The sequence below is a fragment of the Ranitomeya variabilis genome, chromosome 6, assembly GCF_051348905.1.
Source record: "Ranitomeya variabilis isolate aRanVar5 chromosome 6, aRanVar5.hap1, whole genome shotgun sequence".
NCBI lineage: Eukaryota > Metazoa > Chordata > Amphibia > Anura > Dendrobatidae > Ranitomeya > Ranitomeya variabilis.
Genome location: NC_135237.1, coordinates 456,485,902 through 456,510,108, shown reverse-complemented (window position 1 = coordinate 456,510,108; position 24,207 = coordinate 456,485,902). Strand labels below are relative to the sequence as shown.

At 44.5% G+C, this 24,207-nt stretch overlaps 2 protein-coding genes across 2 annotated transcripts in view; both read left to right on the top strand.

Annotated features, from left to right (window-relative positions):
• The first annotated feature begins 11,915 nt into the window (after window positions 1-11,915).
• On the top strand, window positions 11,916-16,658 carry RPS20 (ribosomal protein S20). The gene is made up of 4 exons (XM_077270511.1): window positions 11,916-12,055; window positions 12,843-12,942; window positions 15,350-15,423; window positions 16,440-16,658. Exons 1-4 carry the CDS (start codon window positions 12,053-12,055, stop codon window positions 16,620-16,622), a joined length of 360 nt encoding a protein of 119 aa, XP_077126626.1. The 5' UTR covers window positions 11,916-12,052; the 3' UTR covers window positions 16,623-16,658.
• A 7,239-nt stretch (window positions 16,659-23,897) lies between these two features.
• The window catches only part of LOC143781249 (kinesin-like protein KIF20A), a 61,634-nt gene continuing 61,324 nt past the window's right edge, over window positions 23,898-24,207 (top strand). Inside the window, exon 1 of the mRNA XM_077267737.1 lies at window positions 23,898-23,981. The gene's annotated coding sequence lies outside the window, so the exon portion shown is untranslated. The remainder of the gene's footprint in view (window positions 23,982-24,207) is intronic.

Genomic DNA, 24,207 nt, shown 5'->3' with positions numbered 1-24,207 from the left:
ATTATCTACAAGTATTTCATCTTCATTCCCCACCTATCAGGCACAGGGAATATAGTATATACCTGTTTATATGGGATATGTGTTCATTCTCCTATTCTCTACATATATTCCATGTTCATTCCCCACCCATCAGGCTCAGGGAATATAATATACACCTGTTTATATGGGATATGTGTTCATTCTCCTATTCTCTACATATATTCCATGTTCATTCCCCACCCATCAGGCTCAGGGAATATAATATACACCTGTTTATATGGGATATGTGTAAATTTCTCTATTATCTACAAGTATTTCATCTTCATTCCCCACCTTTCAGGCACAGGGAATATAGTATATACCTGTTTATATGGGATATGTGTTGATTTCCTAATTGTCTACATATAATTCATGTTCAGTTCATATCCAAGATGCATAAGAAATCTATAACATCTATCCATCTCTTTGGAGCTTTAAGTTATTATGTTCATTCTTTTTATTTATTCCTTTTCTTCATTCTTTTTAGTATGTCCCCAGAAATTTTCCTGACAAAATCCGGACATTTCTGCCAGAAATCCGCATGCGTTTTTTTGCGCGTTTTTTACGCGTTTTTTTGTGCGGTTTTTTTTTTGCGGATTTTATGCGGATTTTTTGCATTTTTTTCCTGACACTCCAATTTCATGGGAAATCCGCAAAAAATCCGCAAAAATAATGAACATGTTGCTTCTTTATCCGGATTGCGTTTTTTTTGCGGAAAAAAAACACATTTGCACAAAAAATGTGGAATGCATTCTAAATGATAGGATGCATAATGTATGCGTTTTTTATGCGGTATTATAGCGTTTTTATTGGGGAAATCCGCAAAAAAAAAAACGCAAAATTCCTGAAGAAATCCTGACGTGTGCACATACCCTTAAAGTTTTGTTGCCTTCCTTCAGCTGACTTGGAGAACTGTATGTTTAGCTAGGTAGTGAAAGGATTACATCTTTTTCCCTGTATAAATGACTTTTACAAACTGAAGATAGTGATAAGATGTGAAAAAGTCAGTGCTGCTCCTTCTGACAGTCTGTGAAGCTGTGCCACAGAGTCATGCTCACAAAACCCACCAAAGCACATTGAAGGGAACCTGACTGTTACCCTCGCCCCTTAAACCAGTGTTACCACTGACTCTTTGCACATTCTGCGCATGCCAACATTTTTCTCCTTTCCTGGGTTTGTGCAATGAAGTCAGGTGTGTGTACCCCAACTTCAGTGACACCAGGTTCGACCTGGTGCAAAGTTTGCAATGAGCTGGCGGTAGCATTACTTTTAAAAATCATGTCACCCATGCCCACAGGATTATGTTTACACAACGTGAAGGAGAATTAGTCCAGGGAAATCAGTGCCCCTATTAGTTAAGCACCCACTGATTTCATAGCTTGAGAGCAGGTTTAACCCCTTCTCAATCCTAGTTGTTCCACCTTGTAATAAAAGAACACCTATACTCACCTCTGCGGCTGGGCTCAGTTCCAGCATTGTCAACACTGCCTCTTGCAGGGAGTGCGTCACCATGTTATGTCACGCGATTCCTGTGGCCAATCATTGCTGGCTTCACTCTCCTCGCTTTTGGACAAATCCAGACATCCAGAGGAGGTGAGAGCTACTAACCACCTTCTGATGTCAATGACATCCAAAGGAGGGGAAGGTAAACCAGCTGCAGAATTGCACAGGGGGCGTCCTGGAATGGCGCCAGCACCGAAGGTGAGTATAAGTGTTATTATTTTACTGGGAAGAATAAAATAATAGTGATTGAGAAGGGTTAGTCCGAGTAGTGGACAACCCTTTTAATTTTATCATCAATCACTAAACAACAAAAATGGGCTAATGAAAATGTAGAAAAAGGGTTCAATACAGTCATGGTGGCAGTTTGTGGAGTTGGGGTATCTGACAGGTTCCTGTCAATGGTGCATTTTTGTGCAGTCAATGCACCATAAAGGTGTGTTCTTTTCATCCTAAACGACTATTGTAATAATCTAATAGCTTTTCTAATGTGCTTTAATAAAAAAAAATCTTATCATTCCCTCTCTAATCTAACTGCTTTAGGTTTGTTTTGTTTTTTTACTTATTTCCTATTTTTATGAAATTCTGTTTGAGAATCCCCATTACATGCTGGGATACTCACACGAGTCGTCATCAGGAGGCAGAGGCTATGGTCAGTGCTGCAGCCTCTGTCCCCACCCTGAAACAAAGTGCCTACTGAGCAGGCGTCGGTTGTCAATAGACTGGGCGAAGAAGATGTGAATCATCGTGGGACCTCCATATGGACTTCGGCAGACCCTGTAGATTATTTTTGTGTGGTAATAAATGGGTAAAAGAGGAAATTTGTTGGCGAGTGACTTTTACAAATGAAGGTACTTTTGTGTGTGTGTAATTTTTTCTTTTGACTACACTGGTTAGTAATAGTGGTCTGATAGACACATCTTCATTACTAACCCCTGGGCTTGATGTCAGCGGACATTACAGAGCTTACATCAACCCCAAAACCATTACTCCAATTGGCACTTCCCAATTGCCCTGGTATGTTGGCAAGGCTAAGTGCCAGAATTGGTGCATCTAATGGATGTGCTATTTCTGGGGCGGCTGAGGGTTAGTCTTATTAGGCTGAAAAGAGGCCAATATCCATGGACTTCCCAGCCTATTAAGATCAGCCCACAGCTGTATGCTTAACTTTTGCTGGTTATTAAAAATATGTGATCTCCAAGTCATTTTTTTAGGGTCCCCTTTTTTAATAACCAGTGAAAGAAAAGCAGACAGCTGTGAGTTGATATTAATGGGCTAGGAAGCTCCATGGTTATTGGACCCTTTCCAGACTATTAAGACCAACTCACAGCTGTCTGCTGTCCCTTAGCTGGTTATTAAAAATAAAGGGGTCCCCACACCATCTTTTTTTCATTTATTCATAAAAAGCTTATTAAATATCTGAGAGCTATTTACAGTATCCCTCTGTCTTTATCTATCTATCTGTAAGATTACTTTCTGGATCAACATCGGACCTATTTTTTATTTGCCACTGTGACTTCAGCCTTATTTTCACCTCCGGTGCCGGCGCCGTTCCAGCTGAGTTTGCACTGCCTACACTGGCTTCACTCTGCCCTCATTCGAATGTAATTGACATTCGGAGGTAGTGAGAAAGCTGCAGCTCTGGCAAGCTCCAGATGTCTGATTTGTCCAAAGGAAAGAAAAAGTAAAGCCAGTACTGACTGACTGCAGGGATCTCATGGCATAACTATATCACAAGAACCCCAGGAGAGCCAGTGCCAACACTGCTGGAACGGCCCAGCACTGGAGGGGAGTCAAAGTGCTATTATTTTACTATGGGGAAATATAGGGTTTGATATGAGTTGTCCGAGTAGTGGACAGTCCCAGTAAATGGAACCTGTCATGTCAAAAAATGCTATAAACCTTCACAGATGGTGTTAATCTGCAGTATAATAGCATTCTAAAGCTCCCCGGCTGCCAACCTGACAGTCCGGCTACCAGGAGAAAATGAACTGTATTCCTCCTGGTGACCTTTGGCTTTTAGTCATAGAGTTGCGGCTGCAGCAGCTTGTCATTACTCAGTACATAGTGAGCGGTGGCGGTTACCGCCCTCCAGAACTGACAGCCAGCTCTATACTGATGCATTGCTGAGCTGGCTGCAAGTCAGTGCCAGAGCATGGTTACAGCAGCCGCTCACTATGTACTGAGCGGTGACTGGAGTAGCTCCTTATTGTTGAAAGCTGGAAGTTTCCAGAAGGAATGAAGTTCATTTCCACCTGGTAGATGGACTGTCAGCTGCCCAGCTTTAGATTGCTATTAACCCTCAGATTAACCCGATATCTGCAGGTTAATAGCATGAAAAACTTCAACTGCCGCTCAATGGTTAAAATCAATATGTAATACTTCAAAAAGTGTAGCCTAGACCTAACAGACAACTGGGCATCGTTATTCCCCTTATCAAAGGGATGTGTTCTTACACAGTCTGTTATTGGGAGGGTTAACGGTACACTACCAGACTGCTGATAGAAGAATAGTGACAATTTATTTAATTAAGGCTGCATTCACACATCTGTACAGACCGTCATTCTTGGTCATTCTGAACTGGCCACAGGTCTTTTGACCCAAAGTTGACAACCTCATAAGCATATACAGTATGAGGCTGTAAAGTTCAGGTCAGGAGACACTGCAGCCGGTTGGTGAATAACTGACTGTACTCAGCCTGCGACACACAGATGTGCTGCTGCTCTCTCTCTTCCTCCGGATGTATGTAATATGTCTGAAGGCAGTTAGACCAGGTTCACATTGCGTTAACAGCAGCCCGTTCAACACATGCGTTAACGGGCTGCTGTTAACGCAAGTGCTGGTATGTCAGCGCGCTAGTGCAGATAAAGCTAGCAGATGCTCTATCTGCGCTAGCAGTGACGGACCCGGAAACGCTGCAGCCCGCGTCCCAGGGTCCATCACTCAAAGACGGCACATCGCTAGCGCAAGCCCATTGTGGGCGTGCGCTAGTAATGCGTCCGACTTTGAACTAAATGGTGGCGTTAAAGGACTACGTTATGTCACGGTGTAACGCAGTCCGTCTAACGGACGCCAAAACGTAATGTGAACCTGGCCTTAGTGAAGTCGGTGCTGATTGGCTACGGGGATTGTATGGCGTAAGACTGGTACACGATCCAAGTGCTGACACCGCTGGAACGGCGCCGGAACACATCCATGGCCGGGAGGTGAATGTTTTATTATTTTAAAAGGAGAAAACATTCAGATTGAGAAGCGGTGTCCGAGTAGCGAACAACCACTTTAAGGTGGTTATCCAACACAATAAAGCAAGTGTTGTAACAAGTAAGGCAAAATTTGACACGACTTGTCAGTGTTCTTTGATTTGGGTTGAGGACACTTATTGTATGTGGGCTGCTGAGTTTTGTGCTCCAGCTGCCCTTTAGTCCCTGTCCAGCCCTGAATCACCCCCATTATCTGAATGCAAGGAAGAGTGTAAACTTGTGCTAATTGTGCAGTAACACTTTGTCACATCTTCTCCATCCTGTCTTCCAGCACAGTGTTAAAAATGCTCCGACTCCATATCTGGCTTCATGGCTTGATCATAGATGCTGATCCTGATTCCCAAGACTATCCCACTAACCCAAGATGGTGAAAGAAACGCCCAAAACACTATTATTGGATGTTAAATAGACCAAATTGTATTACAAATCAGATTATTATTATTCCATTCAGTGTACAAAATTTAGAATCAGCCAATTACTATGGAAAATACACTGAAAATGGCAAACCTCTGACGAACGAAGAATCATCCTTCAGCACTCAGTAGAGGAAAACCCCCTGTGGAGAAAACCTCTGGGGAACCATGGCTGGAGGACTGCCCTTCCCTTGGGCTTAGAAGGTTAATGCCAACACGGAACAGCAAATTGTACCAGAATTTGTACATTGTGTCATATTTACAGTGAGACATAATATACATCCACTATAGATATGATCGCAGTGACATCACATAGTTACACAGTTTACACATTACATGAGCAGACAGTAATGGAGGTCAAAGCCGGTTCCCTGTCTAAGCGCCGTATGGAGAAGCCTAATGTGGCCTTTCAAGGCTGTACACAGAAAGGGGAAGGTGACTAGTACTGAACGTGAGGGAGATCTGGCTGCAACATCTGTCACCCCATTGATCTGGCTGGCTAGGCGGTATGGCTGATCTGGCTGGCTAGGCGGATGTCCCCTTCCTCCCTTATAGATAGTGGAGTGATGAAGCTCCAGGTCTCCAGACACATCAAGTACAACACCTCCTATGGCTTCTCCACAACAGTATTACAGACCTGCCTTTTGTGTTCCTTGGTCTTCATGATGCTCTCTGTGCTTCAAACAGAACCCTGAGACTATCACAGAGCAGGTGCATTTATACAGAGACTTGATTACACACAGGTGGATTACCGTATATTTATCATCATTAGGCATTTAGGACAACATTGGATCATTCAGAGATCCACAATAAACTTCTGGAGTGAGTTTGCTGCACTGAAAGTAAAGGGGCCGAATGATATTGCACACCCCATTTTTCAGTTTTTTAATTTCCACAAAAATTTAAAATAACCAATAAATTTCGTTCAACTTCACAATTGTGATCCACTTGTTGTTGATTCTTCACCAAGAATTATACGTTTGGTATCTTTATGTTTGAAGCATGATATGTGGGAAAAGGTTGAAAAATTTAAGGGGGCCAAATACTTTCGCAAGGCACTGTATGTGGGAAAAGGTTGAAAAGTTCTAGGGAGCCGAATACTATCGCAAGGCACTGTATATTTTAATGTTTCCCTAAGCAAAGTCTAATTAGTGAGTGCATCTACAGATTTGATGTGTAGCAAGCACAATAATTCCCTTAAAGAGGTTGTCCACTACTTTTACATTGATGGCCTATCCCTAGGATAGGACTTCAATGGCTGATCGGCCGGGATCCGACACCTGGCACCCACGCCAATCAGCTGTTATCACTATCGGCAGCCAACGGCTGGAAGTACTCACTTGTGGAGATGGCCGTCTACTTGTAGAGCTCAGGCTTGGTACTGAACATCCGCTTCCTATTCAAATCAATAGTAGGGGGATGTGCAGTACCCTGCGGCAGCTACTACAGGTAGAAGGCCAGCTCCGCAAGTGAGTACTGGCAGCTGATGCCAACACCAATAGCAGCTGTTTGGCAGGGGGTGGCGGGTGTCGAACCCCAGCCAATGAAACATTGATGACCTATCCTAGGGATAGGTCATTAATGTAAAAGTAGTGGACAACCTCTTTAAGCAATACTAAATGCATATGTATGATTACAGAGCAGTCCCACAGAGAATAAATGATATGGAGGTCAATGCAGTTAGATAAAGAAGAAGAAAGCAAAACTATTGTGTTTCCCATGACACAATACAGCGTATACTGCAGAGGAATGGCATGCATGGGTGTCGTCCACAAAGGAAGCCACTTCTAAAGCAGAGGCACAAAAAAGCCCACTTCCAAGTTGCCAGGGCCCATGCTGAAAAATATGAAGACTACAGCGACTCTGTACTCTGTTGTGATGAGACCAAAGTAAATGTTCTTGGAAATAATGGCTTCAAAACTGTATGGTGTCAGAAAGGTGAGGAGTACAAAGATAAATGTATGGTGCACAGTGAGACTTGGTGGTGGCAGTGTCCTTATGTGGGGCTGCATAAGTAATACTGGTGTCGGAGAGCTACATTTCATTGATGGTCTCATGAATACACAGATGTACTGCTCTATATTAAAATAGAAGATGCTACCATCACTCCGTGCCCTTGGTAGACATGCACTTTTCCGACACAACAATGATCCAAGATACGCATGTAAGGCCACTGCTGCATTTGTGAAGAACAGGGTGAGAGTGATTCAGTGGCCAATATGTCTCCTGATCTGAACCCAGTTGAACACCTTTGAGGAATTCTGAAGAAACAAGTTGCGTGTCACTTTCCATCCATCATCCAGCCTCTGAAAGAGTTCATTCTTAAAGAAAGGAAAAAGATAGACGTAGCAATACGTCACCTAGTTGATTATTCCAGGGCTGGAAGACTTGGTGCTGTCCTTAAAAATCATGGAGGTCATACAAAATACTAGATGTATTAGTTTTTAATGTGGGATTTTTTCATTTTTGCATCAACTAATTTGAGTAAATCTCAAGATTTTGAAATTAGTTCTATTATTAACCTTACTTTTATGTTAGGAATTAAAACATTTTTTGTGACACTCAGTCTTGTCAAAATTTTGGAAATTGTTCAGTGACTGATTGATTAAAATCTTACTTTTTAAAGGGGATATACTCATTTATGCTGAGCAGTGTATAATGTGCTGCCTATCTGTAAATAGTTTCCCAAGTATGTTCTTTTTTTCAAGCAGATCTAGCGTGAATTCTATACTAAGGATGGGTAAACCAACCTGAATGATAAAGTTCAGGGTCCGTACTGGACACTTAGTCCGTATTGCTGTTCAGGTTCAACATCCCAATCAAAGTTTATTGAAAGGCTGCAGCACAGCCAATCAACAAGCTTTTCCGGTGTGGGCACTTCCGGCTCAATCACAGCCATGGCAAGTATTGGCGTGACTGTTATTGGCTGACACTATGCAAAAAAATAAATAAATAAGATAACCAGAGCAAGTAAAGCTGACAGCCACAGGCTGCAGCAACCAGCAGTCAGCTTTATCTTGGCTGGTTATCAAAATAGAGGGGTCCCCATGCAATTTTTTTTAAATTATATAAATAATTTATAAAACAGCTTGGGGTTCCCCCCTGTTTTTGATAAGCAGACAGCTGGGGTGCTCTCACAGTCAGCTCAGTGTGTCCTGGATGCTAGGCCATGGATATTTGCCCCCCCCAACCTAAAAATAGCAGCCTGTAGCTGCCACTGTTCTGATGCCTTGCCCGGCTCTTCCCACTTCGCCTGGTGCGATGGCAAGTGGGGTAATATTTTTGGGGTTGATGTCAGCTGTTTTATATCTGCTGACACCAAGCCCAGGGGTTTGTAATGTAGAGGCATCTATCAGACACCCCCATTACTAACCCCATAATCAAAAGTAAAAAAGACACAGAAAAACTTCCTTTGATTGAAAAAAAAAATTCCCCCCACAATAACCTTCTTTTACCCATTTATTAACAATAAAATAAAAAAATCAAACTCCTCTTCACCAAACTAATACAATAGTGCTGATGTCCCAAGACGGTCCGGATGTTCTGGTGGGTTGGTTTTTGGTACTGTTCTGGTAGCTGAACCAAACTTTTTTTAACATTTCGGCCGAACCCAAAGGACCTGAACATCCACGGGTCTGCCTATCACTATTCCACATCAAAATCAGTGTGAAATCAGGATTCTAATAATTTCTATAAGAAATGTGCATTCGTTGGATAAATGTATACTTTCCATATTTGCTGAAGATTTTCAGCACCATACTATAACACTGGACAAACAGATAAGATTATCAACTTTCCATTCAAAAAATTAACAACCAGTATGGAGTTTGAAATTTGAAGCATGTCAAATCTTTGTGTGTCTCAGAAAAAAAAGTGTCACATGACTTATTGAAGCGGATTCTGAGTGAAACAGCTTGTGGTTTCCACATGCATTAGCCACACTGAATGAGATTCCAGACCACAACACATGACACAGTATAGCTCTGCTGCAGAAGTCCAAGGGTTAAGGGGAACCTACCTGTTAGAAGTCAAACAGAATGCATAGAATAATATTCGCTATGTGAAGGGACCCAAGGGTGGTTATACGCTCGAACAACACCCACTATTTTATTAATGCCCCTTGGTGGACCTCCAGATTCATAGGGCCCTCCAATATTTTTTAACTGTCTTGTCTTGACGTGATTTGTATAAATTATGCCACTATTCACTGAAATGTGCGTTTGGTGTGCAAATCAGACAGACCTTGATTCTGTGACTTTTTGTCTACCGTCGGTCTGCCAAAACCAAAGAAAAAACAGACTTGAAAAGAGCCATTTACTATCCTTAACCTGGCAGCGGGATCTAGCGCTATAACGCAAAGCCATAGCCATAATGGCACTGTGATGATGGTTAAGGCCGGAGTCACACTACAGCGAGATACGGCCGAGTCTCGCAGGTTAAAAACAAGCTCTGGCACCAGCACTCCGGAGCGGAGCGTGCGGCTCCATGTATTGCTATGCGGCCACACGCTCCGCTCTGGAGTGCCGGTGCCAGAGCTTGGTTTTAACCTGCGAGACTTGGCCGTATCTCGCTATGTGTGATCCCGGCCTTAATTTGATACCTGCTCTGAAGGAATCCGATCAGTGGTGGAATAATCATCCTCTAAAGTTTTCATCTAGTGATGTCTTCTGTACATCAGGGTGGGCCTAGGGTCTTCAGCTTCTCTGCCCTTCCACCAGCCTCCTCTGTTTGTTTTTTTTTTACAGGTCTACTGCCAGTTTTTAAGAAAATGGCACCTGTAGAGGCACATGCGCAGATCACGATATCAGCTCAATAATGTCTTCATTAAGCTGAAATCATGATCTGCGCATGCCATGTTATTGAAGACTGGATGTAGAATCACTCGCGCACGCGCCGCTCACCTCAATCATGGCAGTGGTGCAGAATTTTAAAAAGGAATCTGGTCTCAGTGACCAGTACAAGAAACAGAGGAGGCTGGTGGAGGGTCGGAGAAGCAGAAGAAAGCCCTACCCCCTAGGCCCACCCCGATGCACAGAAGATGTCATATGAAGACTTTAGAGAATGATTGGTCAACAACCACAGATAAGATCCCTTCACAGCAGATATTAGACTAATTGATCATTGGATGTGGCATCGGGTCATTGGATGAGGCATCGGGTCATTGGTTGTGGCAATAGTCATTAGATGTGACATCAAGTTACAAAAAGAGCAGTAAAGCCGCACTCTATAATTATATAGTCTCTATGGACATCAGGGCGCACGTCCTCACCATGGGGTCCATCCCAGATAGAACATCCAAATCCAGACTGAAGAAAAGGACAGCGCCACACCAGATAGTGAAAAGCAGCTCACATATTTATTCTGCCTTCTGCGGCAACGTTTCGGTCCGAAGACTTTTGTCAAGCCCTGGATTTAGATGTGACATCAGTCATTGGATGTGGCATTAGTCATTAGATGTGGTATCAGTCACTGGATGTGGCATTAGTCATTAGATGTGGTATCAGTCACTGGATGTGGCATTAGTCATTAGATGTGGTATCAGTCATTGGATGTGGCATCAGTCATTGGATGTGGCATCAGTCATTGGATGCATCAGTCATTAATGTGGCGTCGGTCATTAGATATGGCATCGGGTCATTAGATGTGGCATCAGTCATTGGATGAGGCATCAGTCATTGGATGCGGCATTAGTCATTAGATGTGGTATCAGTCATTGGATGTGGCATCAGTCATTGGATGTGGCATCAGTCATTGGATGCATCAGTCATTAATGTGGCGTCGGTCATTAGATATGGCATCGGGTCATTAGATGTGGCATCAGTCATTGGATGAGGCATCAGTCATTGGATGCGGCATTAGTCATTAGATGTGGTATCAGTCATTGGATGTGGCATCAGTCATTGGATGTGGCATCAGTCATTGGATGCATCAGTCATTAATGTGGCGTCGGTCATTAGATATGGCATCGGGTCATTAGATGTGGCATCAGTCATTGGATGAGGCATCAGTCATTGGATGCGGCATCAGTCATTGGATGCGGCATCAGTCATTGGATGCGACGTCAGTCATTGGATGAGGCATCAGTCATTGGATGCGGCATCAGTCATTAGATGTGGTGTCAGTCATTAATGTGGCATCGGGTCATTGGATGAGGCATAAGTCATTGGATGAGGCATAAGTCATTGGATGAGGCATCAGTCATTGGATGTGACATAAAGGGCCAATTATTGTGGGCGGGGTCAGCTCATGGGAGGAGCTTTTGTAAATAGACAGAGGTACAATAACTTGGAGTAATAGCACGACCTAACCCCTTATTTTACAAGAAGCAATGCCAATTATGCCAGCGCTGGAGCCACATATGTATATGTATTGAATGCCTGAACAGCATTACGGACCTCACTTGTTAGGCTGCCGTCACACTAGCAGTATTTGGTCAGTATTTTACCTCAGTATTTGTAAGCCGAAACCAGGAGTGGGTGATAAATACAGAAGTGGTGCATATGTTTCTATCATACTTTTCCTCTATTTGTTCCACTCCTGATTTTGGCTACAAATACTGAGGTAAAATATTGACCACATACTGCTAATGTGACGGCAGCCTTACACTTGCATTTTTACAACTTGTAAAGTAAGGGCTGTATGCCCGGACTAAACATGGCGGCTGGTAACGCCGGCTCTGTGGTGATGACGTATTTCCTGTAGGCCGGAATCCTGGGTAGTATAAATAGCAGGGTGGCGGGCGTGCTCGCTCTCTCTGAGTACAGCCGCTGTGGTGTGTGCACCGTGCTGAGCGCCTGCTCCTGGCTCACCGCTGTTCGCTCTCATCGTACACGAATAAGTCGGTCAGGAAGGTGATCAGACATGGTGAGTGTGTGGAGGGGTCCGTGCGCCGTGATCTCTGCGCCGTTACTTATACACGCGGACATCCTCGCTGCGGGCTCGTATGGCCGGTTATCGCGCGCAGCTGCTGATATTACGGTCCCCGTGTTAGGAGCGGGCTGATGGCTCCTCCGGTGGGAGGAGGCCTGAGCTCCGGTACTGTGCCTATCAGCCGGCTGTATGCAGACTCTTGGCTGGTGTGGCTGCAGAGTTCAGGCTGCTGTGATCGCCAGGCTGAGCAGGGCCTCGTCTTGTGGGGTCCTGCAGCTCTATCATGGGGGTCTTACAGGGGTGGATGTGTTCTAGATGGGTGGTCCTGCAGATCCTAGTGCTGCACTCCCCTGGCTGACATGTGCTGGAGCTGCAGTGGAGCAGATGGGCACTGACTATGTGGCTCCCATATATCATGGGGGTCTTACAGGGGTGGATGTGTTATAGATGGGTGGTCCTGCAGATCCTAGTGCTGCAGTGGAGCAGATGGGCACTGACAGCGCCTGTGGCTCCCATAGAAGCCTATGTATCTGGGTACACACACTGGGCTGATGCCGCAGGGGGCTTCTGCAGGATTTGGCTGAGGGAACAGTAATGTGATGTCAGACTGCAGGTTTGTGGACCTGGAGGAGCGGAGACTGTAGATCTGTTACCCAGGAATCATGGGTGGTCATAGGAGGACACTGACGGTGCTGGATCTCCTCGACTCCTTCTGCAGACATCTGTGGGGCACGGTGTTCTTCAGCTTTCTCTTGGTATTTATTTTTATTTTTCCCCCCAGGCTTTTAAAGATACAGGCAAAGCACCTGTTGACCAGGAAGTGGCCATTCACCGTATCCGAATTACACTCACAAGTCGCAATGTGAAGTCTCTGGAGAAAGGTTGGTAGCCGACATACTGAATGCGCTTCTGTCCAATGTGCTACTGTGTCTTCTGCCCTAAATGTAGAATATTCTGTATGTTGGGTGCTGTCTACAGACGTGAGCCGTCTTCACTCCTTTCCGTCTGGTGATGTGGCCTCTGAATGGCTGTTGTTGTGGGCGCACTGCTCTCCATTCATTTTATTGGCATTTTGTGAAAAAGCCAAACAAGTCCTATAAATAAGAGATTAATGGTATATACTTACTTTTTAAGGCCCCGTCTCGCATAGCGATTTACCAACGATCACGACCAGCGATACGACCTGGCCATGATCGTTGGTAAGTCGTTGTGTGGTCGCTGGGGAGCTGTCACACAGACAACTCTCTCCAGCCACCAATGATCAGGGGAACGACTTCGGCATCGTTGAAACTGTCTTCAACGATGCCGAAGTCCCCCTGCAGCACCCGGGTAACCAGGGTAAACATCGGGTTACTAAGCGCAGGGCCGCGCTTAGTAACCCGATGTTTACCCTGGTTACCAAAAAAACAAACAGTACATACTCACCATCTGTTGCCCGTCAGGTCCCTTGCCGTCTGCTTCCTGCTCTGACTGAGCCGCTGTACAGTGAGAGCAGAGCACAGCGGTGACGTCACTGCTGTGCTGCGCTCTCACTGTACGGCGGCACTCAGTCAGAGCAGGAAGCAGACGGCAAGGGACCTGACGGACATCAGATGGTGAGTATGTACTGGTTTTTTTTACATTTACGCTGGCAACCAGGGTAAACATCGGGTTACTAAGCGCGGCCCTGCGCTTAGTAACCCGATGTTTACCCTGGTTACCAGTGAAGACATCGCTGGATCGGTGTCACACACCGATTCAGCGATGTCAGCGGGACCTCAACGATCAAAAAACGGCCCAGGCCATTCCGACACGACCAGCGATCTCGCAGCAGGGGCCGGGTCGCTGGTACGTGTCACACATAGCGAGATCGCTACTGAGGTCGCTGTTGCGTCACAAAACTAGTGACTCAGCAGCGATCTCGCTAGCGATCTCGCTATGTGAGACGGGGCCTTTAGGCATATGCCTTAAATATCTGCTAACCTTATCTTTTTAAACAAATATTGCAAAAAGGCAGCATATTAAAGTGATGTCTGGTCCAAATGAATAGTCTGCACTGTGACTGTAGACTATGGGTGCGTGTCCACGGTCCAGATTGTCGGCGCTTTGGACGGAGTGGAAAACCCGCGCCGCCCAAAGCGCAGCCCCCTTCTGTACGCGAGTTGTTTCCGGATGTGTTCATTGCACACATCTGGAAGCTCTGCACCCCATACATAGGGCCCTGTGATTTACCTTGTGACGGAGCGTCGCCGCAAGGTAAACGGACATGCTGCGTTCTAAAGACGCTCCGCATGTCCGTAAACGCAGGGCCGCCGGATGCGTGTTCACATGTATAGTGGAGATGGGATTTCATAAAATCCCCTCCACTATGCTGTAACATCTGGACGCTGTACACAGCGTTCAATCCGCAGCTAATCCGGATGTAATCTGGCCCGTGGACACATAGCCTTATGTATTCCCTGAACAAGCACTGTGCACTGCAGAAAATCGCCGGTTTCTCAGACGAGACCAGAGGGTATGTATGAGTTATAAATGCTGGTCTGCACTGGCTGAAAGTGGGCCACTCTTCCATTCACCCACTGGATGGCCATGTCACTAGATGGGACAAGTGTGTGGAGTGAGGCTGCGCCCACTAGACGAGCTGTGGTTGGGGCAATGTATAACTTGTAGGCTATGTGCACACGCTGCGGCTCTGCAGCGGATTTGACGCTGTGGATCTGCAGCAGTTTTCCATGAGGTGCACAGTACCATGTAAACCTATGGAAAACAAAATCCGCAGTGCACATGCTGCAGAAACGCAGCGGTTTATTTTCCGCAGCATGTCAATTCTTAGTGCGAATTTCGAAATCCGCACAAAAAACGCAGTAATTCCGCTGGTCGGTTTATCTGCGGATTTACCAAAAATAGTGCGGGAAAATCCACACACCATTCTGCAGCATGTGCACATAGCCGTACATGTCTTGTGGTCCAGCTCAGAAACCAGCGAATCCCTGCAGCGCACAGTGTGATCGCTGGAGGGATTCATAAGTCTGCAGACAGTTTTTGACAAGACAACCCGTTTAAACCCTCCTTTGGGATACAGTGAAAACTCTGCATTCATAATGCTGCTGTATCCTTATTGTGGGAGCATAACCTTTTTTTTTTTTTTTTTCCTGCTCTCAATTGTGGAGTCCGATTTGGCAATAGGGGTTATATTTCAGTGATTCACGTTACAGCCGATTTTATTGGAGCTGTGGCTAGAATACCTGCATTTATGCCAATGATGTGTATGCAAATAAGATTACTAATGAATGTAAATTTGACTTTTAGTCTGTGCTGATCTGATCCGTGGAGCCAAGGAGAAGAATCTGAAGGTGAAGGGACCTGTACGCATGCCCACCAAGGTAACGGGATCAGGAACCTACAACCATGCTCCGTTCATGTCTGCACTGTTTTCTGTTCCTAATCGAAACTGAACCTTACACTGATGGGCAGAGTTGGTGACCCTTCCGGGACAACTTTGGTAAATGCTGCTGTCATAGATTGAGAGCAGCATTTAACATGTTAACAGCCGTGGGTGGATTGAGATTCCACTCGTGTCTGTTAGGCTGTATGCACATGTTGCAGATTTGGTGTTTTCCCTTGCAGATTTTTTTTTTAAGATATTCCTGATGCAAGCAAAGTGAATGAGTAACCTGAAGTGTTATGTACACTGAGTATTTTTGACTTGCATATTTGATGTAGAAAAATCTACAGCAGGTCAATTCTGTGTTTTTTTTTCCACCTACCATTGACTTCACTCACACACTTTCAGCTTCATTTTTTCTGCCAAGAGCTACAGAAATTGTTAAATTTTAGTCAACATGTGCACAAAGATTTGGGGGAACAGGACAGTTGATGAAATCCGCTATCATGTGCTGGAGAATATGCAGGCTCAGCTTCTGAGCCTGCATCAAAAGGGAATACCCAACATATGACTTATATATACATCTTGTCGTGAATGAAGTTCATGTGATAAATGGACACGCTGATGCTCTAAACTTCATGGATCCAGCACAAGGTGCTCCAGCCATCTGCTGCTCCAGTGACTTCCGTTCTTTTGGTCACTTTATCTCTGAAGCCTGTGAAGACTCACTATTCTAGACCTGGCTGCCAAGGTAGAGCTCAGGTCTCTGCAATAATGACTGAACAATACATTATTCTTTGTGAGCAAGACTACTGGAGCTGCCTGTGCTGAAACTGTTGGGGTTGAAATTATTTTTTTTTAAATTTCTGCAACTATAGTAGGATCATGACCGCATTCTGTGCCTAAACTTCTCCACGCCTAAAATGAAATTATAGAAGACTATTTGTAAATCTGCCATTTAAGAAATTAATGAGTTCAAATCTAAATAGTTAAAATTGACTTTTTCTTTTTCAGACTCTGCGTATCACTACAAGAAAAACCCCTTGTGGTGAGGGATCCAAGACTTGGGATCGCTTCCAGATGCGAATCCACAAGCGCCTGATCGATCTGCACAGTCCCTCTGAGATCGTGAAACAGATCACTTCCATCAGTATCGAGCCTGGTGTAGAAGTTGAAGTCACCATTGCTGATGCATAAATGCCACGTTTCCTGAATAAAACACCTTGATTATAATGACCTTGTGGGTTTTCTACTTAAATGTATGGAATAAAGTGCTTTTATTTAGAAGCAACTCTCCAAATATCTATTGAGAAGATGTAAATTGAAGGGTATTAAGGGAGATCTGCAGTGTACTACGAAATGGCTTAAAGTCCCACAAATGGCCTGATTTATCATTATTGACGCCGCACTCATACACTGACCAGCAGCCTACTGCATCATCTCTCCATGTCTGAGGTCAGATAAAGGGATAAAGCTTTACTAATAAGGGCTAGTGTCTGGGATCATGTTTGGCAGGATTGTTTGCCACACATCTCTAGATTCTTCATAGCATGCTATGTATTTAATTTGTGGGATGGGGCCAGAGGTTTTGGAGTGAGACTTCCATTGGTGACATCATGTGTGGTGATATAGCTGCTTACTTGCTCCTCACTCACCCTTCCCCTGCCAATGGATTGTCTAGGCAGCCAAGGACCTACAGAAGGCCATGTGTCTATCTTCATTGTAGATTTGATGACTTTACTATGCTGCAATATTCCAGTATTGTACAAGCAATCAAGTGAGGATGTCTGAGAATGTTTCCCAGAATGTAATTAAAATCTAAAGAAAAAAAACACATAACATATTTGGTAGTGCCATATAGTTTGTTAATGTCAACGCAGAAAGAAATCCAAATGGCACAATTGCTTTTGTTTTTGGACAATGACTCTCAAATTTTGTAATAAAGTACTGATGGTTGTATTGGACCTCATTAAGGTAATATTACAAACAGATTGTATGAGCCTACATACAACGGATCCAAGGGCTATACCTTTATTCAAAAAAGTGAATGAGCCTCCTGGGACTGACACCCAAGGGCCTGCCTGACCTGACAGTTCTGGTGTCTTTCTAGATAATGGAAGTCTATTTGCAGTTCCCAGTATGTTATGTCCAACTTGTGCACTGTTGGGAATCTTGCACTTTTTTTTTACAGTCAAATTTTAAAACTCTAAAGTGTAACTGGGAAAATGCAAACATTTCCTCTCCACGGGAAGTGCTCCAAAGGGTTAATTCCCAGGGCTATATAGTGACCATACTTATCTATTGCTATGAAACTGTTAGGGTATGAGCACATGTATTCTGGTCCACTGCGGAAAACTCCGCAGGGCAAAAACTGCGTTTTTCCTGCAGATGTATCACGGATTCCACTGCGGTTTTCTATTCTGGAGCAGCTGTAAAACCGCTGCAGATTCCGCACAAAGAATTGACATGCTGCGGAATGTAAACCGCTGCGTTTCCATGCGATTTTGGATTCCCATAGGTTTACGTTGTACTGTAAACTCATGGGAAACTGCTGCGGATCCGCAGCAAAATCTGCATTGTGGGCACATAGCCTTAGGGTACTGTCACACAGTGCCATTTTGATCGCTACGATGGCACGATCCGTGACGTCGCAGCGTCGTATGATTATCGCTCCAGCATCGTAGACTGCGGTCACACTGTGCAATCACGGCGCTGGAGCGATGCCGAAGTCCCCGGGTAACCAGGGTAAACATCGGGTTACAAAGCGCAGGGCCGCGCTTAGTAACCCGATGTTTACCCTGGTTACCAGCGTAAACGTAAAAAAAACAAACAGTACATACTTACATTCCGGTGTCTGTCCCCCGGCGTTCTGCTTCTCTGCACTGTGTAAGCACAGCGGCCGGAAAGCAGAGCGGAGACGTCACCGCTGTGCTCGCTTTCTGGCTGGCCGGTGCTCACAGTGCAGAGAAGCTGAGACGCCGGGGGACAGACACCGGAATGTAAGTATGTACTGTTTGGTTTTTTTTACGTTTACGCTGGTAACCAGGGTAAACATCGGGTTACTAAGCGTGGCCCTGCGCTTAGTAACCCGATGTTTACCCTGGTTACAAGTGAACACATCGCTGGATCGCTGTCACACACAACGATCCAGCGATGTCAGCGGGTGATCAAGCGACGAAAGAAAGTTCCAAACGATCTGCTACGACGTACGATTCTCAGCAGGATCCCTGATCGCTGCTGCGTGTCAGACACTGCGATATCGTAACGATATCGCTAGAACGTCACGAATCGTACCGTCGTAGCGATCAAAATTGCACTGTGTGACAGTACCCTTAGGGTCATGAGACCCATGGTCAGGAAAGTATTATCTCTATAGATGAAAAACCGGATAGATTACTACCTTGTTGGGAGATTCGCATGCAATTCTGGGGTCGCTATTGGGACATTTCTTGATATGGAGGATGTCTGCAAATCCAAGCCATTATGTGAAAGTGAATTTAAAAAAAAAAAAAAATGGTTTCCCAAAGCAACCAGAAGTCAATCATTTTACCCGGTTACAAAAGTGATTTATTGGTTTGGAGATCACGGAACTACTTTATTTTATTACTAAAAATAAGTCACTGCAACCCTATGATATTCAGCATCAAGTATTTCTATATTGTAGCTAGCAAATCATCCAGCAGAGGGAGCACATGTATGCATATACAAAAATTATCCAGCAGAGGGAGCCCATATAAAGGGAATGCATACTAGTAGCATCTAATAAATAGGGGGAGCCCATGTACAAATATCCAGCAGGGGGTGCCCTAATAAAGAAAATATATTGTACTAGTAGTACCTGCTAGATATCCAGCAGGGGGAACCCATGTACAAATATCCCATAAATATCCAGCAGGGGGTGCCCTTATAAAGGAAATACATTGTACGAGTAGTATTTGATAAATATCCAGCAGGGGGAACCGGTGTACAAATATCCCATAACTATCCAGGAGGGGGTGCTCTTATAAAGAAAATATATTGTACTAGTACTTGCTAAATATCCAGCAGGGGGAGCCCATGTACAAATATCCCATAGAAGGTGGAAATAACAGGAACACTTATGATTAGTGTAACTGGTAGTCAAGGTGAGAGTGACCCCTTATGCCAAATTTTGATAGGCAGACACATTACACTATAGGATCGTTAGTTACAGCGATCACATAAATGGTGGGAAATATGAAGTTGGAAACTAGTAGCTTGCTGGGTGATGTAGTGACCTGTGCCGGGTGTAGTGTACCATGGTGAAGATCTGGGATTGCACATTTGAGCTTTTCAGTCACAGTCTGCTAGTAGGGATGAGCGAGTGTACTCCTTACTCGAGATTTCCTGAGCACGCTCTGGTGACCTCCGAGTATTTGTTAGTGTTCGGAGATTGTTTTCATCGCCGCAGCTGAATGATTTACAGCTACTAGCCAGGCTGAGTACATGTGGGGGTTGCCTGGTTGTTAGGGAATCCCCACATGTAATCAAGCTGTCTAGTAGCTGTAAATCATTCAGCTGCTTCGATGAAAACTAAATCTCCGAGCAGTTACAAATACTCGGAGACCACCCGAGCGTGCTCAGGAAAACCCGAGCAATGAGTACACTGACTCATCACTAGCTGCTAGAAAGCCGCGCAAACCCACAACATTGTGAAATATCGTCTTTGCATGCAGGTACGCTTCTTTTTAGAAAGTTATGGGTTGTTTTGGTTTTCATATAAAACCTGTTTTTCTGGTCTTAAATATTGTCACTTTGTGCCCGGTGTCCAGAAGATGTCAGTGACGTGATGCAGGAGGAGCAGCAGAGAAATGAGAAGGATTCAGTGTGCTTGGTGTGAGGGTTTCCGCCATCTGGTGCTACAAATACACTGAGAAGCCGAGCAATGCTCAGTGGCAATCACTGACTATATAACATGCCCTGCCGACATAGCCAGGACTATGTACAGAGGAGCTGAGCCCGCAGTCGCCTTCAATGTGCATCTGCCTGACTAATTGCTTGCATTAGTTTTTACACTCCCTCCACTACAATGATACCCACCACCCAGGCTCCAGATATACCCAAGCTGGTCATAATTGGTCGTTTAACCCTTAAAGCAGGAGTGTTAGGCTGGAGTCACACTAAACGTATAAAAAATGGGTCCGATTCTCACTGCCAAGAGTTCAGTCTGATTTTTCACACTTAGTATGCCATTTACATCAGACTGCAGTGTGATTGCTTTTCCGATTGCAATGCAATTTTAACATGAGCTTTTACATAGAGAAATTATGTAATTTACACATTGTCAAAACATATATATATAATAGATGATAGAAAGATAAATAGAATAAAAGCCGGCAATTCATCTGCCGCGTACAGTATAATCACAGCGTGACAGGTTAGAAGAGAATAGATCGAATAGATATATATACATAGATATATAGATGTCAGTGACACATGTATATATATTACATAGATACATAGATGAAAAGCCGGCAATTCTGCAGCCGCGTACTGTAACATCACAGCAGGAGCAGACAGGATAGAAGACATGGATTACATACAGTAAATACACATAGAATGCATAGATATATATTAGAGATGTGCCTTTCCTGGGGCGGCTGAGAGCTGATGTTTTTAGGCTGGGGGGGGGGCAGTATCCATGCCCCCTTTCCTAGGCTATTAATATCAGCCCACAGCTGTCTGCATAGCCTTTGCTGGTTATTAATTATAGGGGGACCCTACTTCATTTTTTTTAGGGTCCCCCATTTTGATAGCCAATAAAGGCTAAGTATACATTTGTGAGCTGATATTATTGGTCTGGGAAGCTCCATGGGTATTACCCCTTTCCCAGGCTATAAACATCTGCCACCAGCCATCGGCTTTCCCTCTGCTGGTTAAGAAAATTATGAGCTGTACTCAGTGTAGGACTCTCAGAGCTGTGACTGGTTAAGACTCTCAGTGCTGTGCTCTGGTAAGGACTCCCAGAACTGTACCCAGGGTAAGACTCAGAGCTGTAACTTGTTATGACTCTCAGTGCTGTGCCCTGGGCAGGACTCTCAGAGCTGTGACTTGTGACTCTCAGAGCTGTGCCCTGGTTAGGACTCTCAGAGCAGTGCCCTGGGTAGGACTCTCAGAGCTGTGATTTGTTGTGACTCTCAGAGCAGTGCCCTGGGTAGGACTCTCAGAGCAGTGCCCTGGGTAGGACTCTCAGAGCTGTGACTGGTTATGACTCACGGTGCTGTGCCCTTGTTAGTACTCTCAGAGCTGTACACAGGGTAGGACTCTCAGAGCTGTGCCCTGGTTAGGACTCTCATAGCTGTACACAGGGTAGGACTCTCAGAGCTGTACACAGGGTAGGACTCTCAGAGCGTTGACTGGTTAAGACTCTCAGTGCTGTGCTCTGGTAAGGACTCTTAGAACTGTACCCAGGGTAGGACTCTCAGAGATGTGCCACCACCTTTGAGTTGCAGAACAAAGCAGTGTAGAGGTGCAAGATGCCACCTAATCCCTGTACGGGTGCCTCGTCCTCTGCCAAACGCTAGCTCCATCTAAGTCAGGCATTTGCTTCGTCCAGGACACGGCCACTATTTGGCAAAGGAGGCATCGCCTGCTTTGTGGGCCACATTAAATTACCTGACTGGCCGAATTTGACATACTCTAAGGCCGGCGTCACACTCAGCGTAGGGAAATACAGTCCGTAATTTACAGGCATAATATGCAGAAATGATCCCAAAACAGTGATCCGTATGTCATCCGTAGGCAGGGTGTGGCAGCGTATTTTGCGCATGTCATCTTCCGTATGTAATCCATATGGCATCCGTATGGTGAGATTTTCTCGCCGGCTTGCAAAATGGACATAGAATGGATCCATGGGCTCAAATATTCATGAAAACATATATACAGTCTCTATATATATGTATGTCAGTGAGAAACATATATATATATATATATATTTATATTTCGTACAGTGCAAGGTAGCAGAAAAGCCGGTAATTCAATTGCCGGCTTTTGCTATCTCCTTCCCAAACCCAACATGATATGAGACATGGTTTACATACAGTAAACCATTTCATATCCCTTTTTTTCTTGCATATTCCTCACTACTAATGTTATTAGAGTGTGTGTGCAAAATTTGGGGGCTGTAGCTGTTAAAATAAAGGGTTAAATTGCGGAAAAAAATGGCGTGGGCTCCCGCACAATTTTCTCCACCAGAGTGGGAAAGCCAGTGACTGAGGGCAGATATTATTAGCCTAGAGAGAGACCATGGATATTGTCCTCCCCTGGCTACAAACATCTGCCCCCAGCCACCCCAGAAAAGGCACATCTGTAAGATGCGCCTATTCTGGCACTTAGCCTCTCTCTTCCCACTCCCGAGTAGCGCCGGTGGGATATGGGGTAATGAAGGGTTAATGTCACCTTGCTATTGTAAGGTGACATTAAGCCTGGTTAATAATGCAGAGGTGTCAATAAGACACCTATCCATTATTAATCCAATAGTAGTAAATGGTTAATAAAGCACACACATTAGGAAAAAAGCATTTTATTGAAATAAAGACACTGGGTGTTGTAATAGTTTATTATACTCTCAATCCAAATGACGACCCTTGTTCTGTAAAAAAGGAAAAGTAAAAAAACAACAATATCCCATACCTTTCCGCCGTTACAGTCATGTCCCACGATGTAAATCCGTCTGAAGGGGTTAAATAATTTTACAAGCAGGAGCTAATGCAGCCCCCTCTGCCTGTAAAAACTGGGGAATGAATGGGAAGCAGGGGAACGTAGCTACCTAGACTTGCAGTGCTGCGCCCTCTGCTGGCATAACCTCATATGAACTCTAGCGGGAGAAAATATTCAGAAAAATTCCCATTCATTTTTCTCGCCCCCATAGACTTTCATTGGCGGATTTTTTTGCGCAATACGCTGACAAACGCAGCATGCTGCAATTTTCTACGCCCGTAAAATACAGTTGAGAAATAAACGGCATATAGGAGCTGCCCCATAGAGAATCATTGGTCCGTGTGCAATGCGTAGTTTTTGCGCCTCTCATACGTCCGTAAAACTCTCTAGTGTGACGCCGGCCTAAAGGATTCGGACATTTATTTGCTTTGCGCTTTAGTTTGTTTCCACTTGTTCTCCCGAAAACCAGATACATCTCCACCAGGGCTCGCTTTTTGTGGGACACCGTACATTTTACCATATAGTGGATTTTTTTAATGTTCAAGTGCAGTTATATTGTGAGAAAATGCAACTCTGATATTGTTTTTCATGTGTCCTTTGTACAGTGCTCACGTAGGCAACAAAAATGACCTGATAACATGATTCTCCAGGTCAGTGTGATTACAGTGATACCAAACATATGTCATTGTTATTGTTATTTTAGGTGGTAAAACGTCACGTGGTTTGTGCACAGGCTCAGTCGGGAAGGGGTTAATTGTGACCTTTTCTACACATGGAAACGCCCACAATCCTTTGCAGGATTCTCTATAAACCACTAGAGGGTGCTGGCCTGCCTCTTATAAGGTGAGCGCAGACACACCCTGGTACAGGACAGTGCAGGTCAGTAACATTGTTACACAGTATTAACCAGCGCTACATTGTTTCTAGCTGGCAAAGGGCCCAAAGCGTAAACTGGAGTGTTACGCCGTGTTCACATGCAGAGCATTTGCTGTGTGTTTGTCTGCAGCCAAAACCTGCTCTCTTAGCAGGAAAAATTACTTTTTCAAAATGCCCATTTTTCATTTTTTTTTTGTGGCTTTTATTGGGTGCAGATCACATATGTAAT

Bases quoted from the DNA above. Each gene is read 5' to 3' on its own strand.
- RPS20 (XM_077270511.1), top strand. The intron at 12,943-15,349 runs GTTGGTAGCCGA...TTTGACTTTTAG, and splicing joins TGTGAAGTCTCTGGAGAAAG to TCTGTGCTGATCTGATCCGT. The intron at 15,424-16,439 runs GTAACGGGATCA...TTTCTTTTTCAG, and splicing joins CTGTACGCATGCCCACCAAG to ACTCTGCGTATCACTACAAG.